The sequence below is a fragment of the Lagopus muta genome, chromosome 26 (genome assembly GCF_023343835.1).
Source record: "Lagopus muta isolate bLagMut1 chromosome 26, bLagMut1 primary, whole genome shotgun sequence".
NCBI lineage: Eukaryota > Metazoa > Chordata > Aves > Galliformes > Phasianidae > Lagopus > Lagopus muta.
The window spans coordinates 2,225,498-2,240,735 of NC_064458.1; the positions used below are offsets into that span (position 1 = coordinate 2,225,498).

The window sequence follows — 15,238 nt, forward strand, 5'->3', positions numbered from 1 at the left end:
GAGCTCATGGGAAGGGAACCAGGCAGCAATTCCCCAGCCCAGGAGGTGAAACTGAGACAAAGGAGGCCTGAGAACAACAGCAGGGTCCCTGCCAAGGCAAACTGGCTGCCCAGCATGCCGGGACCTGGCTGGTGGCAATGGGCCCCCAGCACACAGCTCTCAGCTCAGACAGCATCTTCTGTTTGCTCTGAGTTATGCTGGGGCTCGGAGTCCCCATTTCCAGCCCAGCTGAAGCTCCCTGATAAGCACCCAGGCACTGGAGCAGGAGATAACACAGCACAGGCAGGTGCTTCAGCTCTGATCAGCAGAGCAGGGGGCCCTCCACAGGGCAGCAGCTCTGTCCCTGAACCCCCCTCCCCCTCCCTGGGCAGTGACTTTCAGCTGAACCAACCCTGGAGCTCACACCTAACAGAGGACAGAGGTTGCAGGAGGGGAGGGGGGCAGGAAATAAGCAATGTATGCACTGACGCCATTCCCTGCAGTGCTCCCCATGGGGAGATGCCTGTTCTTGTAAACTCTTTAATCTTCCTGGAGTTCCTCTTCCCTCCAAAGCTCTGCTTCCACCCACCACCGTGTCCTGCCTGGCTGCCCCTTCCCATTTGTTTGCTTTCCTCTCCTGCACTGTGGATTTCCTCAGACACAGCTCCAAGCGGCTGCCTCTATGTAGGATACACACCTGCAACGCACAGAGCAACCCCTAGGGTGAGGAAGGGGTTTGGTCGATCTGGAAAGTGCAGCTCAGGCTGGTGCTGCCCTGTGCCAGCCCCACTAAAGTGATAATAATCCTATCCACCTTTTAAACCTGATTTCCTGAGGCAGCAATGCACGTGCATTGACCATGTGCAGGCACAAATCCTTATCCGGTTTGCGCAGTATCAGACAAGGGGGAAGTTTTGCTCACTACTGATTTAAGGCAGGGGGGCACGGAGGCCCCAGCCCCAAGAAATGAGCAGCAATGCTTTTCCTCTACACCCTCAGCCCAGCCCAGCCCAGGCACCGGTCAGAGCAGGGCAGAAGCCAACACAGCCCCAGCAAGGCACGCAGCCCAGCTATTCCTGGCCTGCAGGCTTGGGGTGCTGCCCAGCTGCACCCACATCAGAGAAGCCAGCAAAAGACCAGGCAGCAAAAGGGCAAAGCTCCAAGTTTAAGCAGATGGGTGCTGCCTGGGCAGGTCTGGGGCACGTAGAGTTGCCTGAGCCCAGCAAACTTTCAGTTAAAGCCTACCTGCTCTGCAGAGGAAAGGAGGGATGAGGGTTACTGCAGGAACCCCCCCAGCCCCATATGCAGCCTTTGACACAGCCCTGAACTCACCCAAAGTTGGCCTCAGGCACCCACACAGCCGTTCCCTTAAAGTACTTTATTAAATAGTTTCCAAAAAAGAGGAAAAAAACAAAACAAAACAAACGGAAGCAGAAAGACTCCAAACTATGGCATCCCCTTAACTAGTTAAAAGCTACAAACAGCCCAGGCCTGTGCCTTAGCAGTGTGGGAAGGGCAAAAGGGTCCCACAAGGGATAATCCTGAGCCAGGCAGGACAGCCTTGCCCCAGGGAAGGGGCAGCTGTACCCACCCTGCAGCCCTTCCCATTCGGACAGCTTAATGGCTGTAGAAAGCCACACCAAATCTTACATGCTTCCTACCCAAGCAACCACTCACCAGCTTCACAGCCTCCACAAAAAAGAGCTGATCATGTCCAAACAAGGGGGCAGTCAACTCCAGCTTCCCCATAACTCCTCAACCAACCCAGCCAGAGGCAAAAGCTCCCTGGTTTCTGTGCATTTGCAAATGCCCCCAACACGACTTTCCCATTCCCACCCACCCCCACTCAGTGAGTTTATAAAATAGGGTTTGTTTCTGTTTTTCACATTGTTTTTTTCCCTACAAAGACAGCGGTGGGGTTTCCTTTACAACAGCAGAACAGTCTCCCTGTGAGGTAGAGTTAATTTCAGGGCTGACAGATCCTAAATTCAAACCAGTTCGTCCTAGTTGAGGTAAAATTCAGTAGTTTGCAGCACTTTTTGCAGTGCCAGAGGGCCATCAAGATTCCTCATTGCCAGAATCATCTTCATCACCATAGCAGCTGTCTGCTTCCTCTTCCATCTCATCATCCTCATAATAGTCATCATAAAAGAGGTCTGAGCCCTCATCTGGGGCCGGAGTCTTGGTCTTCACACAGTACTCTGCCAGTGTGGTGGGGACCTTCACGCCATCGCGCTCAGCATCCACCTTTGTTCCCAGGACTTGCTTTCTAGAGGGGAAGAAGCAGGTGGGGGTGAGGATGGGGGCTTTGCACAGCACAGCTTGGCTTGCAGGCACTCTTTCTCTCTTGTGCACCAGCTCACGCTCACCACACAGCACTGGAAGTGTCCAATGCTCTGAGGGCCCCTCTTGCCATGCCAAGGCTGGCCAGTCCCAAACCACAGACCTGGCAGCAATGCAGTGCTGCATACCCACACCCAGAGCTGAAAAGAGCCAGGGCTCACATCAGCAACGAAGCTGAGCACTTAACACAGCCAAACTGCTCCTCGAGAGCCACACTCAGAGCCAGATTCCTTCTACCCAACCAACCTGCAGGTAAGACTGAACAGGCTGTGCCCTCAGGATCTCCCTGTCCCATGTACTACACACAACCACAGTTCAGTCAGTCCTCTCAACACGACAGGAGTGCTGCTGGGTCTCAGCCCAGCTCCCCACACACCTGATGATGTCTGTGTACTCCCGATCCTTCCCTTTGCTCTCCTTCCACTTGCGGTACATCACGGAGGCATCCACGTTGGCTGGAGAAAACGTGTTGGGTTCATTCAGCAGTGAGATCACGCTCAGAAGAATGGTCCTGGCAGCCAAAAGACAAGGGCAAATAAGAACCAAGGCAGGTCAGCAGCTGCCTGCAACCCAACGGATGCCAGCAGCCTCCCATGGGTCCCCCCTCGCTCACTCTCCCCAGCCCTGCCCGTACCGCACATTCTGTGTGGGGTTCCACCTCTCGGATGGCAGCTCCCCACTCTGTGGATCATCCACTGGTGGGTGCAGGATGGAGATGCAGACATCACCGGTCTGAAAGTACACAGAAAAATAGCATCTGTAGGGGCTGCTGCCCCAAAAGCAGCTCGTCCTCTGTCCCAGCACCCTGGCTGCTCTTCCCTTTGGCTTAAGCCATGTGAGGAAGCTCCAGCCTGTGCTCCTGTTACTTTGGATGGGATATTGAAAGGGGCTGTCCCTACCACACACTGTCTGCACTCTCAGGCATTGGATTAGCACCCTGAGACTGCTGGTATGATACAGATGGGGCTGCCAAGCCACCAGCTGACACTGAAAACGTGGCGCAGCTCTCCTGGTGCTCCTTGATGGCTTCAGACAGCAGCTGTACTGCTGTGGGCTCTGCCTCAACCCTTGGCTCAAGCACCACGTCCCTGCTGCATACGCATGGAGTCCTCAAGCCTGACTAACCTGGAACCAGTTCCAGGATAGGGGACAGGCTGTCCTAAAAGCCTCAGTCAGATGCATTTCCAATACCAGACACTAAATTCTAGAGGTGCAGAGTTTCCAGTGCCGTGCTCACGACAAGGGCTTGGTAGACACATCTTTGCCTGTCTGTACAAGAAGCTCTCACACTGTCCCAGGCTACCTACCTCATAGATGTTGGGGTGCCACATTTTGGTCAGGAACCTGAAGGCAGGGGGAGAATAGGGGTAGTCGATGGGAAATCGGAGACGGGCCTGCAAGGGAATGATAAAAAGGCATCACTATCAGTTCCTGAAAAGGAAAAGAAAGAAGCCACATAACTCCTACTACCAACAAGGTAAAAAAGCCTCTGTCAACGCCCCTGCACTGCAGATACAGTCTCTGTGCTGGCTGGTGGCCACTAGGAGGTGAATTACTTCCCTTGTGCCACTAGTGGGTGATTAGGGCCCAGCCACCCTTCTCAGGCCTGGCCTAACCCCAAAGGCCCACGTCTGCAGTCAGCAAGCCTCCTTTCTTTACGTCACATCAAGGAAGAGAAGCAGAAGCATGAGAGGTCAGCAAACTGCAGCAGAGTCCAGAGGCTGCTGGCACGACAATCACACTGATTCTGCTAAGAGTGGAATGCTCACGCTTGGCTACAGCAGGAAGCAAACAGTGCTGAGGGGAGGCAGCCATCAAGGTGGGCAGGCTCATCTCAAAGGCAAAACAAGGCCTGGAACGAGTTTGCAGACTGGAGGGGACAGAGAAGCTGCCAAGCACTGGTCACATGTTCCAAGCAGAAATAGCAACCAAGCTGCTTGGCAAACAAACAGGCAACTCCCCGGATGTTTTTCTCACCTAACCCCTTGAGAAACAAATTCCACCCTCTGCTAGCATTCCCCATCCTCCCTACTTTTGCAACCGGTGCCTTGACATGCAGGTCTGTCCCACCTGGTTCACCCACGGTGGGCAACAACACGGCTTCCAGGTGATCAACAGCAGTGATGCGAGGGCTGGATGTTTGCAGGGGTGTCCAAAGAAAACCAGCACTATGAACCCCAGGCTGCTCCCCTGCTCCTGACAGAAGGGCACAGCTACAACTGAGCAATGAGGAAGAAGAGTGTTTACCCTTCAGAGCTTAACAGGGAAGAGGCATCGGGTGTTTGGCGCTCTGAGTAACACACTGAACCTCCAAGAATAGCTCGTCAACACTGAAAAAAGAGACCAAGTCTAAACCAGCCATACTGCATAGATAAGGCACTAAAAATAAGTGTGGATGAAGATCACGCAGCGACCCACGTCCATTGCCAGCAGAGACAACAGAACACTAAACAGGCTCTCTTGCAGGCAGTGGCCTGGATGAATGAATTGATCAAAGCAGGCCAAGAGAACAGACTCGCTGCTGGCCTTTGAGCAAATCTACACTGTGCAGAGGAGCACGGTGGCATCTTCATCGTCCCTGGAATGGGCTAACAGCCACATTTTGGGCATTTCCAGGCTCTGAAAGCAAACTTCCTGCATGAGGTTTAGTCACTGTTACAAGAAAAGTCAACAATCGGAAACAATGACAACAAAAACACCACGAAATTCAGCAAAAACTCAGTGGTAATTGGGGATCATTGCTCTCACCTTCTTGAGAAAAAGACCTACGAACCCAGTGCAGGCCCTGCTCAGAGCAGTCGTTGCAAAAGACACTTTGGCTGTTGCTGGAATTACAGCCTTATTAATACACAGCATTACCAAACTCCACTGCCAGCTAACAGCCACTAAAGGATCAGCACAGAGGGACATCTGGTCGCATCCCAGCTATCCAGCCCCACATCTGGCCCTGTGTCCATCTGCTGCCACTCTCCATGGCACTTCACAGAGGAGCTTGGGTCCTCTGCCACAAGCCGACCTTAGTGCAGGTCATAGGAGCCTCGTTTAGCCCATTTCCTCCAGCCTTTCATCTGCCTGCTCTGCTCTATGAAATACAGAAGGGTGGAAAGAAGCAGCCAGAATGGAAGCTGGGGTAAACAACATTTTGTGTGCTCATAGAGCTCCACGTGGCCCACAGCAGCACAAACAACACCAGGGCCTGCACTGCACCGGGGCCAAACAGCTGAACTTGGCAGAATAATCCCCTTTGTTGTCCGAGGACAAGAACAAAACCATCCACAAGCAAAGCACTCCCCAGGGGGCTCTGGATGAAGCTGTGCTTTGCTATGTGTGAACGTGCAGATGCTGTCACTGCCCTCTCTCTCACATAGGTCTCCTCTATCACCACTTAACAGAACCGAGCCTAGGATCTCACTCCAGCACAAAACAGGAGCATGAGCTGCTGAAATGTGAGAGTTCAGAGCCTCAGGTAAAGGCTACAGGGAAATGTGTCAGTGAAGAGAGGATATCTCACTCTGGAGCATCAGACTCGATGACCCCCATGCTGACTCACCTGGGCACACCCCCACCCTGCCAGCAGAGCAAGACACAAATCAGCCTGAGCAGAGGAGACAGGAAGAAAACAGCTACACGGATTGCACAACAACCGGGAAGAACATGTACACACATTCCTTTTACAGGAACTGCACACAGTCATGCCAGGCACTCAAAACCCCAAAAGAAACACATTTGCCCTACACCAAAGCTGCCTGAGCCGTGCACCCCACACAGCATGGAGTCCTTTGTCCCTTCCCTCCTGGCTCATTGGTGATGCCTGGGATCCCCTGGTAGAGGAAACACACAATCCCAAGTTCTCCCACACCCACAGGCAGAGGTCAAGGTGGGAAGAGGGGAGCAGCCCCTGGGAGTGCCAAAAGCCCCTTACCAGAATTCCTGTGCAGTTTGGCAGCAAATACCAGCACTTTCACTCCCTTCTCCCCTGCTGGCAGCTCCTCCTGCCAGGCCCCCAAAGCAGCCTAACACCATAAGCCACAGTGTCCAAAGGCCCCAGCGACAAGCTTGGCAACTTCCCTTGTCCTCAGCACCCCTCACGCTTCCTGGCACCTGCCCTGAGCCACCCAAAACTGCTCCCTCAAACCACAACCCACACGTGAGCCCTCCCCTCTCCCCTCAGGTCTCTCCACTCGACTCTCCCATACCTGCACCCCTCCAACAGAACACACTTCCTTTACCCTCTCCTAGCCCCCACCTCCTCAGCTCAAAGCCAGACACCGAGCATTACGTGCCACCACAGCTTCTTCCCCACAGGATGACGGTTCACCCGACACTGCCGGCTGCCCTGTGCCTCCCAGCCGCTCACCTTGAAATACCCGCCCTCGTAGTAGGTGTTGGGGGGGCCAAAGATGGCCACCTCCCAGTTGTATAGGTCCCCCTCGTCCACCAAATTGACCCGAAACCCTTCCACGGGCTCCTCCTGCAGCCCTTTGAGCTCCAGTAGCAGCGCCTTCTGTGAGCTGGGCACGACAGACCGCGCCATCCCGACGAGACGGGTAGGCCGCAATTGAAGCCGGGGGTTTGCGTAGACTCAACAGCGGCCGCAGGAAAGCGCGAGGGGGGCGAAGGAAGGGAGGACACAGCGGCAGCTCCGCGCGCCGGTCCGAGCGCAGCCGCGCAATGCATCGCGGGAGCTGTAGTTCGTCCAGCGGAGGCGTGGCCTAACCAGGCTCCACCCCCTTGCAATGTCAACCTATCAAAACGCTCTGTCGGGAGAAGGGGCGGGGCATAGAGGGCTCCGCCTCCATAACGCTGTCCGCCTATGGGAGCGCGGGGCTGGGGTCCATTTCCCGGCAGCCTCCGCGCTGAGGTACCACGTGAGGGCAGTGCTGGGTTAACGCGTCACGTGCGCCTTGAACGAACCCTCAGTTCTGGATGCTGCTGCCGTTGACGCTAAGCAGTAAAGAAACTGGCAACTAAAAATAAGAAAAAGCTTTAATGTTTGACTGTAAATCAATCATTGCGCAGCATAATTAAATGAGATAAATTCAAATAAATACTTGTACAGCTCAACACACTTCAAAAGCAAAGCGGCCTCTAAAGGAATGAAGTTTGTTTTTGTCTTTTGGTGCTATAAGTCCCACATCAGCAGCACTCCGCAGTTTTCCTTGGGAAAATTACTATTCAAGTATGAACCTCCATCTCCAGCATCTGGATTGCAGAGCTGGAGGCGGTTTGGTAAACACAGAACAAGGAAAGAGAGCAGCTGCTTGCCAACAGCTTTCCAGCAAGCAAAGCTCCTCCCAGCCACTTATCTTCTCTGCATTTAAAACATTTTGTCTGTCAAGTAATGCTTTATTTCATGCTTCACATCAACCCTGTGTTTGCCTCTGAGTCGACACAATAGGCTGCAAGGTAGATTAGCATCATTTCATACTTCAGAGGCAGGGATGAAATCAACCCAAACGTAAAGGCAAAGCTCCCCACCGAGGCTGCACAAACACAGCATCATCAGGGCTAGGATGGCACCACAGGAGATCCAGACCCGTAGTTAATTAACTCTACATTGTTTTTAATTACTAAGACTGCCCTACAGTTTACAGTTCCCACTTAATGCCTAAAAAAAAGGCTTACTGAAGCCAGCTGGAAACAGAGGAGCTACATTCAGGAGAGGCACACCAGGACATCAAGCTCTAGAGGTGAGCGGGCACTGGTACTGCTCAGAGCAAGAAATGGAGCATGGAAATCAGCAGTCTCTCATCAAGCAGACTCAGGGCTCACCTGAGTTGCACACCCAAGCTTCGCTGCCCAGCCAGTTTCAGGGAGTAGAGCCTTCTCCTCAACACAAAGTGCTGTTTGAACCATGTAGGGAATCCAGCAAGTGTTGTTCCCACCTGAACGTTACTCAACAGGTTTCACTTTTGCAACAAATAAGGCCGTAGCTTTCTTCAGGAATTCTTCTCTGCTCATAGTGGTGCTGAGCTTCCTCTCCTGCAGTGCCCGGTCCATGGCCAAGGCCAAGCAGTCTGGCCCCAACCTGGAGCCTGCCTCCAGATAACGGACAGGCACGGAGATGCCGCTGGCTCCCAGTGCCTCCTCCAACGTACACAGGACAGCTTGGCAGACACTTTTGTCTGCCACACCGGCACCGTTATCCAGGACATCATACAGCATCCGTGCCTTGGTCACAAACTCCAGCAGCACAAAGCAGGTGAGGACGCCGTAACGGAAGACATCGAAGGGCACAGCCTCGTGGTCCCGGCACTGCACCCTCTGCAGCAACGCAGCAGCCACCTCCTGGGGTGCGTCCCCGTGCTGACAGATGCGCCGCAGCAGCTCGCTGTACAGCCGCCCATCCACGCCCAGCCTCCGCCGCCGCCCGCCGGCCCCCAGCACCTCATAGGCCGTGCTGATGTTGTTGTTGAACGCCGTCCTGCCGCAACACGGGATAAAACACAACCTCAACACCGCAGCCGCCTTACGGCCCCCCTCTCCCGGGACTACAACTCCCAGCGTACCCCGCGCGCCCGGCACGAGACGAGTAAGGCGCCGCTGCCGCGGGGCACGCCGGGAGCCGTAGTCCGCCGCCCGCTCCCCGTCGCTTCTGGTCCGCACCTGTGGGAGTGGTGAGCCAAGCGCACATACCACAGCGCCCGGGACAGGCGCTGCATCGGCCCCGAGAGTTCTGCGGCCGCCTCGGCCGCTGCGCCGGAGCTGCCCAGCACCAACCGCTCGAAGTAGTCGGCCAAAAAGGAGACGGGCTCTTCGGGCCGCGCCTCCAGCACCTTCAGCAGCGCCTCCCGCACCATGGCGGTGACGTCAGCTTGCAGCAGGAATTCCTCCTCGTCCCCCAGCCCGCTGCTCGCCGCCGCGGTCGGGGTGGCCGCCGCCGCCCGCCGCTTCTCGTACGTCGCCATCTTAGCTGCAGGCGGCGAAGGCGGGACCCAGCCATCTTGGTGCGCCGCCATTCCGCTGAAGCAGGAACCACCTGTGACGCCATCTTGAATACTGGCAGCCAATCCGTGGGCGAGGAGGCCGTTGGGTCTACTCCCATTATTGCCCGGCTCATCCAATCAGCGGGTGGACAGTGGTTGCCATGGTGCCGAGAGCCGCCATTGAGCGAGGCCGCAAGCCGCCATCTTGAGCATGGGCAAGGAGCCGCTGCTCTGTGAGGTGCAGCAAATGCGGGGCTCCTTAACGGGCAACGCGCCCCGCAGCACTGCTAGGGGACCAGAGCCATGTGGGGACCGAGTCAGAGCACAAACACAAATAAAGCACTTTTATTGAAAGTCATGCTGTTGTTACGCACACCCACCCAGCACCACGCATCCATCCCCACCTCCTGCTGCACCGAGTGTCTGCCGTGCTCTGGGATTCACTGTGAGCTGCAGGCCCAGGCCAGCACAGCCCCATCCATCCCAGCCCCGCTCATCCCTCACAGCCTCATTCACTGGCCAGGCAGCAGCAGCCTCAGCCATGGGTCAGACTCCTCTTTGCCAGCCCTGCTCACACACACCACGCACACGGAACTCTCAGTGCCCACCGATGTAAAGGAGTGCAGCAGCAGCTCAGCCAGCTCCATGCTTGCAGCCCCTGGGCTGGAGCTGCTCCTTTTGGGGTCTGGCAGGGAGCAGCCCGCACCCTGCTGGCTCAGGTGGTCCTATGCTGAAGCTGGGCTGCCTGGCTCATAGGGGCTCAGCATCCAGCATGAAAGAGGGATGGCAGGAGCTGATAGGAAGGAATGGAGCAGCTGTAGGAAGCTTCCACTCTTAGGACAGATTGTAGTGTGATTTAAATCGTTTCCATAGGCGACGAGATATGATACCAGTCACTATCAGTCCCAGGAGTGAGAACGCTGTGCCCATGGCTATGGGAGGGATGGAGCTGGATGTATCTGCAAAGACACGAGAAGGACATGGGCTTGCAGGCCCACCTCCCCCACCTGAAGCTCCCCAGCTTTGAGCATATCAATGGTAGGATTGGAAGAGCCCTCACAGCCCCACGGCCCCTCTGCCATAGGCTGGGGTGCCCCCCACCAGCTCATGTTGCCCAGGGCCCCAGGTGGGGGCCCCCTTGGGCAACTCCAGGTTTTCACCATCTCTTGGTAAAGCAATCTCACCTAAAATTACTCTCTTTTGATTTAAAGCCATTCCCCTTTGTCCTATCATTACCTCCCCCTGTATAAAGTCACTCTCTTGTTTATCAGCTCCCCTAATGCACCAGAGAGCTGCAGTGAGTGTAACACCCAGCATGGCTGCAGCAGACCGCAAGGGATGCATGCAGGGGGGACAGATGGGGGCTGCAGACCCCCCACTCACCATCAGAGACCACCAGCTGCATGCTGACTGCTTGTGCATGGCGGCCCAGCAGGATGCACTGATAGTGGCCTTGGTGATGGGGCTCAGCCCGGTCCAACCAGAGCGTGGAACCATTGCCTGCTGCCTCCTCCCGGTACTGGGACAGAGCCACAGGGGTGTGCAGCCAACGGACGGAGGCATTTTGGGTACACTGTGCCTGGCACTCAATGCGCAGAGCTCTGCCTCGTATCCCGTTGGGAGGCAGCGACCAGATCTGCAGGCTGCAGGTAGGTGTTGTTACGTGGGAGCCTGGGCTGCTGCCACCCACAGCTGCTCCCTGTGTGGCTGCAGGGCTCACAGTGCCCATGCTGGGGGCTGAGGTGCCGTCCAGATACAGCGATGCTGTGCCCACTGCAGGGCCCTGATGATGCTCGGGTAGGGTGGGTTTGGATGCAGCAGCCCACTCTGTGGGGGTCTCAGGTCTCCGTGACACAGCATTCAGGGCTTTGCTGGGCTCGTGTGGCTCTGGGGATGGCACTGTTGTGGCTGCAGGCTCAGTGATGCTGTGGATCACCGTTGTGGTCATTGTGGTGTGGGGGCTCACTGTGGATGTGGCCATGGCTGTTGGCTGCTCCGTAACAGCTGTGAAAACAGAGGATCATAAGTGGCCTCAGAGGCAGATGTGGCACATTGTCCCCAGGGAGCGATAGCCACCTCTGCCCATCCTACACAAGCACAGCAGCCCCAGAGCAGGGATCATCACCAATCAGCATGGCAGCAGGGACAGGAGGTTCACAGCACAGCACAAGAAGGGAAAGCTGTTATCCTTGCTGCTTCAAGCAATGCCAGACAGTGGAGGAGGGCTCCAGCAGTAGGAGCACTGTAAGACCCCGGCTTCCCAGCTCCATCCGTGGTACTCACCCCTACTGCTCACAGGAATGGATGCTACACGGGTGAAGGTCTTTGACCCAATTGTCAACGTCAGCTCACACCTGAACACAACCCCTTCTGTCACGTCCTCCCCTGACACCCGCACTGTGGTCACAACATCAAACAGTCCCTCATCGGTCTCTGTTTCTTCAAATTCATCCATCAGCAATTTGTCCTCCCGGTACCAGGCGAGCTGCAGCTCTATGATGGGATACACGTGCAAAGCTGAGCAGTGCAGGGTGGATGGCTGCCCCGGTATCAGTGCTTGGTCCACACTGATCTGCAGCACCTCTGGGAGAGCTGCAAGAGAAACAGCCACGGGAAGCTGTGAATCTCCAGGGAACAACAGGACTTTGCAGGGGGAGCCCCCAAGAGAAAGTGGTGGGGATGCTTACAGTAGACCTTCAGGACGGCAGTGTTCTGGTAGCTGTTCTCACCGCAGGTGCCCTGGCAGATCTTGATGCCCTCTGTGGCCACTTTGACGCTGCTGATCTTCAGGATGCTGTGGGTGAGGAGGGTGTCGATGCTGCCCAGGTTGGTGTCCAGCCCTTTCCACTGCACTGTGCCGCCTGGGCAGGCCAGTGAGCAGTTCAGCTGCACTGCGTCCCCGTACTGCACCACTGGCTCCTTTGGCACCACCACCAGTTTGTTGGTCGGCCGCCCTGTGTGAAGGAGAAGGGACTGTGGGGGTCAGAGGAGGGGACAAACACCAAGAAACAAAGCAAACAGGATTTTGGTTTAGTCACACTCAGGCACCACCCAGCTCTTTTCTCACCACCACCACAAGGGGCACAGATTAATAGTGACGATTCATTCAAGCCAGAGTTTCCCTGGCAAAATCCAGCCAGGGTCTGCCAAATAGCAGGCATCACCTCCTGATTGTACGCCTTACCACCAAGACTTTCCAGCTATTTTATTGGAAATGACCCCACAGACATCTTTTTCCCTGCAGTTTTCACTGTTCACCAGTGCTGCTGCTCACCTGGCAGCAGGTTAGTGCACTGGAGCAGGGATGTATGGCATCATTCACACACCAGCCATGGGCTCCACCACAATGGGCACAGAGCTGAGGAGCAAGGAGAAGGAGCACCAAAAGCAGCACACAGAGCAAAAGCACAGGGATCTCAGTGTGCAGCCTGGGTGAGGGATCAGGCACTCACCACTACAGCCCCACAGCAAGCTGATGAAGAGGAGAGGAGCCAATTCCATCACCCACGGAGCTGGCCGCAGGGCAGAGCAGCAGCAAAGTGTGGTTTTCCTTCCTTCCCTCTTGCTTGGAGTGAGTGCTGCTGACTGGGGCTTTCCTCTTCTGGTTGCCAGCCCCGTTCTCAGCCCTTTTTAATACCCTGTAAGATCCGCCCCTGGGAGAAACATCCTGGGGCCCCACCACCTTCCCCTCAGTGGGGGTATTTCCAGAAAGGGTTTCTCATTTGACTTTGTGTTCAGTGCTTGCCCAGTTACACGGCTCTGTGCCTATGGGATCCCCCGACCCCGAGGCTCCCCACAGGGCTGCAGGGCTCCCATTGCCTCTCACCCCCTGACAGCCCCACTCAGGTCAGGACTTGGTCCCATCCCAGCTCCCTCTCCACTCCACCTGGCCTGGGTGAGCAAAGCTGCCTGGATACCACATCTTCTAGAAAGCAGAATATCCCTCAATGACAGGGATTTGAATCCTTCTATCAAAGAGATTGAGAGCAATAGGAGGGCAGGCTGCCTCTTCTACCTCTTTATCTCCTACCAGCTCACCCACAGATACTTCCCATGGCATCTCCCCATCACTCCCCCACCAAATGCACACTATGCAGCCCTCTGCACTCTCTCCAAGGCAAACTGGAACCAACAGCTGCAGAGAGCATTTTCAGGGATAAAAGCAGGTATTCCCTTGGTAGGGCTGTCTGCCCCACATCATGCTGCCCCAAGGCACGGCCACACAGCCACTCTCCATGTCTGGCATCACCACCTTATCCCCACACCCAGCTCTCAGGAGATAGCTGGCTTCATTCTGGCTCATCATACCCCATCACTTGGCTTGAGGAAGCAGCCAAAGGGTTGAGGGAAGGGATGCGTGATTCCCCACACCTCCTCCCATCAGGAGCTGCTTCCCATACGGGAACATTCCTGAGAAAGCAGCTCCATTTGGAATCCCAGGTAATTAACTGTCAGACAGGGCAGGGGAAGAGCTCTGTAAACAACTGCCACTCGAATGTGCACATTCAGCTGAAATCAGGCTGATTAATGGCTGCAGGGTTTTGTTCCGTCCATCCTGTGTTAACGGAGCCGCTTCCCGGAGTTTCCAGCAGCCACTGCAGTCTGGCCATGGGGCCCTGACCCAGCCCTGGTGCGGAAATGCCCAGGTCTCCTCCATGGGATAAGGCTCTGGATGGGCCAAGCTCTTCCCAGCAGTGAGCTCAGGGTCTCCTCCTTGCTCCCACCCTCGCAGCTCAAACCTCAAAGCACCTCCGTGCCCTAAATCCATCATCCATCTCCCCTTGGCTCCCTGTGGCCAGATTTTCATCCCTGAGCATCCCATCACCCCACAGTTTGTTCAGTCTTTCTCTTTAATGGATTTTATCCTTAAATATTGCAAGAGCACACAGGTGATGCTTCTATTCCAGTACTTGATCCAGTGGTCAGCAGCCCTGCCTGCAGCAGGAGTTTGGAACTTCAACCTCGAGGTCCCTTCCAACCCAAGCCATTCTATGAAAGACCACACGTGGGGCAGCTGGCAAAGCCCAAATCCTTCTGAAGTTTACCGTTAAGCATCAGACTGAGAGTCTGAATTGTCTTTAAACTCTTTCAGAGATGGGAAACACCAAAACGTGCTACCAAACAACAAAACCTACAAACGCAGTGCTGGAGTTCAAGGTTGGACTGGTGATGTGCACCATTTCCTTTTCCCTCCAGCACATTGATGCTGAGACAAGCTGAGGGTCTTTTTTTCCCTTCAGACAACAGTAGCAAAAACTAACATAATAAGCTCAAAAGTCCAAAGGAAATAAATACAAAATGCAACATCGTTTATAATAGAGGGCTCGTATTTCCAGCTCATTACAGAGCACTGGCCATCCATCAAAGGATCTGATTTGGATTTGTTTATGCTACTTGTGATTACATTGCTCACATTAGTATGATCCTGAAAACCCCACTTAAATGGGTAAGATAAGATCTAAATGAAGCCTGCCTGGAAATGAGGGCAGCAGGTTGGGATGCTGACAGCTGCATGCTATAGCCCCCATGGGGATGCTGGTGCACAGGGAATGGCTGCTGTGCATGGAGCTGAACTGCAGACAGCCATCCCAGCTTGCACAACCCCCAAATTATACCTGGTACCATCAATGTTACCTTGGACATGCAGCCTGGAGGTCTCTTTCTTGTTGGGTGAGTAAGGCGAGCAGCAGAAGCTCAGCTCGGCGTGTTTTACCTTCAGGCACCAAAGCATTGAGAGCTGTGAAGCTGTTCTAATGCTCCCATGAAAATCCAGACAGATGGTTCCAGAATCAGGTTGAATGTGAACTGGTTTCATGTACTTTTCATTCTAGAATACAAGTTTGGAAGAAACTGATGAAAACCAACCAGATGGATTTGTGCCCTGTACACAACCTCACATGTGGACTCCAGCCCCAACCAGGCACCAGAGACCATCCAGAAATACACACAGCCTCCAAAAGCCCCAAATCCATCTTGTAACAGATCAGAAG

General features: G+C 54.9%; 3 protein-coding genes across 4 annotated transcripts; all 3 read right to left on the bottom strand.

The window, feature by feature from the left end:
- Positions 1–1,319: 1,319 nt before the first annotated feature.
- Positions 1,320–7,006, bottom strand: CDC34 (cell division cycle 34, ubiqiutin conjugating enzyme). The gene is made up of 5 exons (XM_048927828.1): positions 6,680–7,006; positions 3,630–3,716; positions 2,957–3,054; positions 2,699–2,833; positions 1,320–2,248 (listed from the first exon to the last, which is right to left on the bottom strand). The coding sequence occupies exons 1-5, from the start codon at positions 6,854–6,856 to the stop codon at positions 2,038–2,040; spliced, it is 708 nt and encodes a 235-aa protein (XP_048783785.1). The 5' UTR covers positions 6,857–7,006; the 3' UTR covers positions 1,320–2,037.
- Positions 7,007–7,290: 284 nt separating this feature from the next.
- On the bottom strand, positions 7,291–9,319 carry TPGS1 (tubulin polyglutamylase complex subunit 1). Its single transcript, XM_048927483.1, has 2 exons — positions 8,929–9,319; positions 7,291–8,746 (listed from the first exon to the last, which is right to left on the bottom strand). Exons 1-2 carry the CDS (start codon positions 9,279–9,281, stop codon positions 8,215–8,217), a joined length of 885 nt encoding a protein of 294 aa, XP_048783440.1. The 5' UTR covers positions 9,282–9,319; the 3' UTR covers positions 7,291–8,214.
- Positions 9,320–9,610: 291 nt separating this feature from the next.
- On the bottom strand, positions 9,611–15,117 carry MADCAM1 (mucosal vascular addressin cell adhesion molecule 1). Of its 2 annotated transcripts, XM_048927695.1 has the most exons (6): positions 14,883–15,117; positions 12,701–12,886; positions 11,936–12,202; positions 11,532–11,840; positions 10,632–11,252; positions 9,611–10,207 (listed from the first exon to the last, which is right to left on the bottom strand). In XM_048927695.1, exons 2-6 carry the CDS (start codon positions 12,747–12,749, stop codon positions 10,083–10,085), a joined length of 1,371 nt encoding a protein of 456 aa, XP_048783652.1. In that variant the 5' UTR covers positions 12,750–12,886; positions 14,883–15,117; the 3' UTR covers positions 9,611–10,082. The 2 variants fall into 2 exon arrangements, with proteins under 2 accessions (XP_048783652.1, XP_048783653.1); XM_048927696.1 differs by lacking the exon at positions 14,883–15,117 and having other exon boundaries at positions 12,701–13,310.
- Between the last annotated feature and the right edge of the window lie 121 nt (positions 15,118–15,238).

Bases quoted from the DNA above. Each gene is read 5' to 3' on its own strand.
- MADCAM1 (XM_048927695.1), bottom strand. From the start codon at position 12,749: ATGGAATTGGCTCCTCTCCTCTTCATCAGCTTGCTGTGGGGCTGTAGT. The intron at 11,841-11,935 runs GTAAGCATCCCC...TTTCTCTTGCAG, and splicing joins TGCCGTCCTGAAGGTCTACT to CTCTCCCAGAGGTGCTGCAG. The intron at 11,253-11,531 runs GTGAGTACCACG...CTGTTTTCACAG, and splicing joins CATTCCTGTGAGCAGTAGGG to CTGTTACGGAGCAGCCAACA.
- CDC34 (XM_048927828.1), bottom strand. From the start codon at position 6,856: ATGGCGCGGTCTGTCGTGCCCAGCTCACAGAAGGCGCTGCTACTGGAG. The intron at 3,717-6,679 runs GTGAGCGGCTGG...ATTCCCTTGCAG, and splicing joins ACGAGGGCGGGTATTTCAAG to GCCCGTCTCCGATTTCCCAT. The intron at 3,055-3,629 runs GTAGGTAGCCTG...GTGTACTTTCAG, and splicing joins GGCACCCCAACATCTATGAG to ACCGGTGATGTCTGCATCTC.
- TPGS1 (XM_048927483.1), bottom strand. From the start codon at position 9,281: ATGGCGGCGCACCAAGATGGCTGGGTCCCGCCTTCGCCGCCTGCAGCT. The intron at 8,747-8,928 runs GTGCGGACCAGA...GTGTTGCGGCAG, and splicing joins TTGGCTCACCACTCCCACAG to GACGGCGTTCAACAACAACA.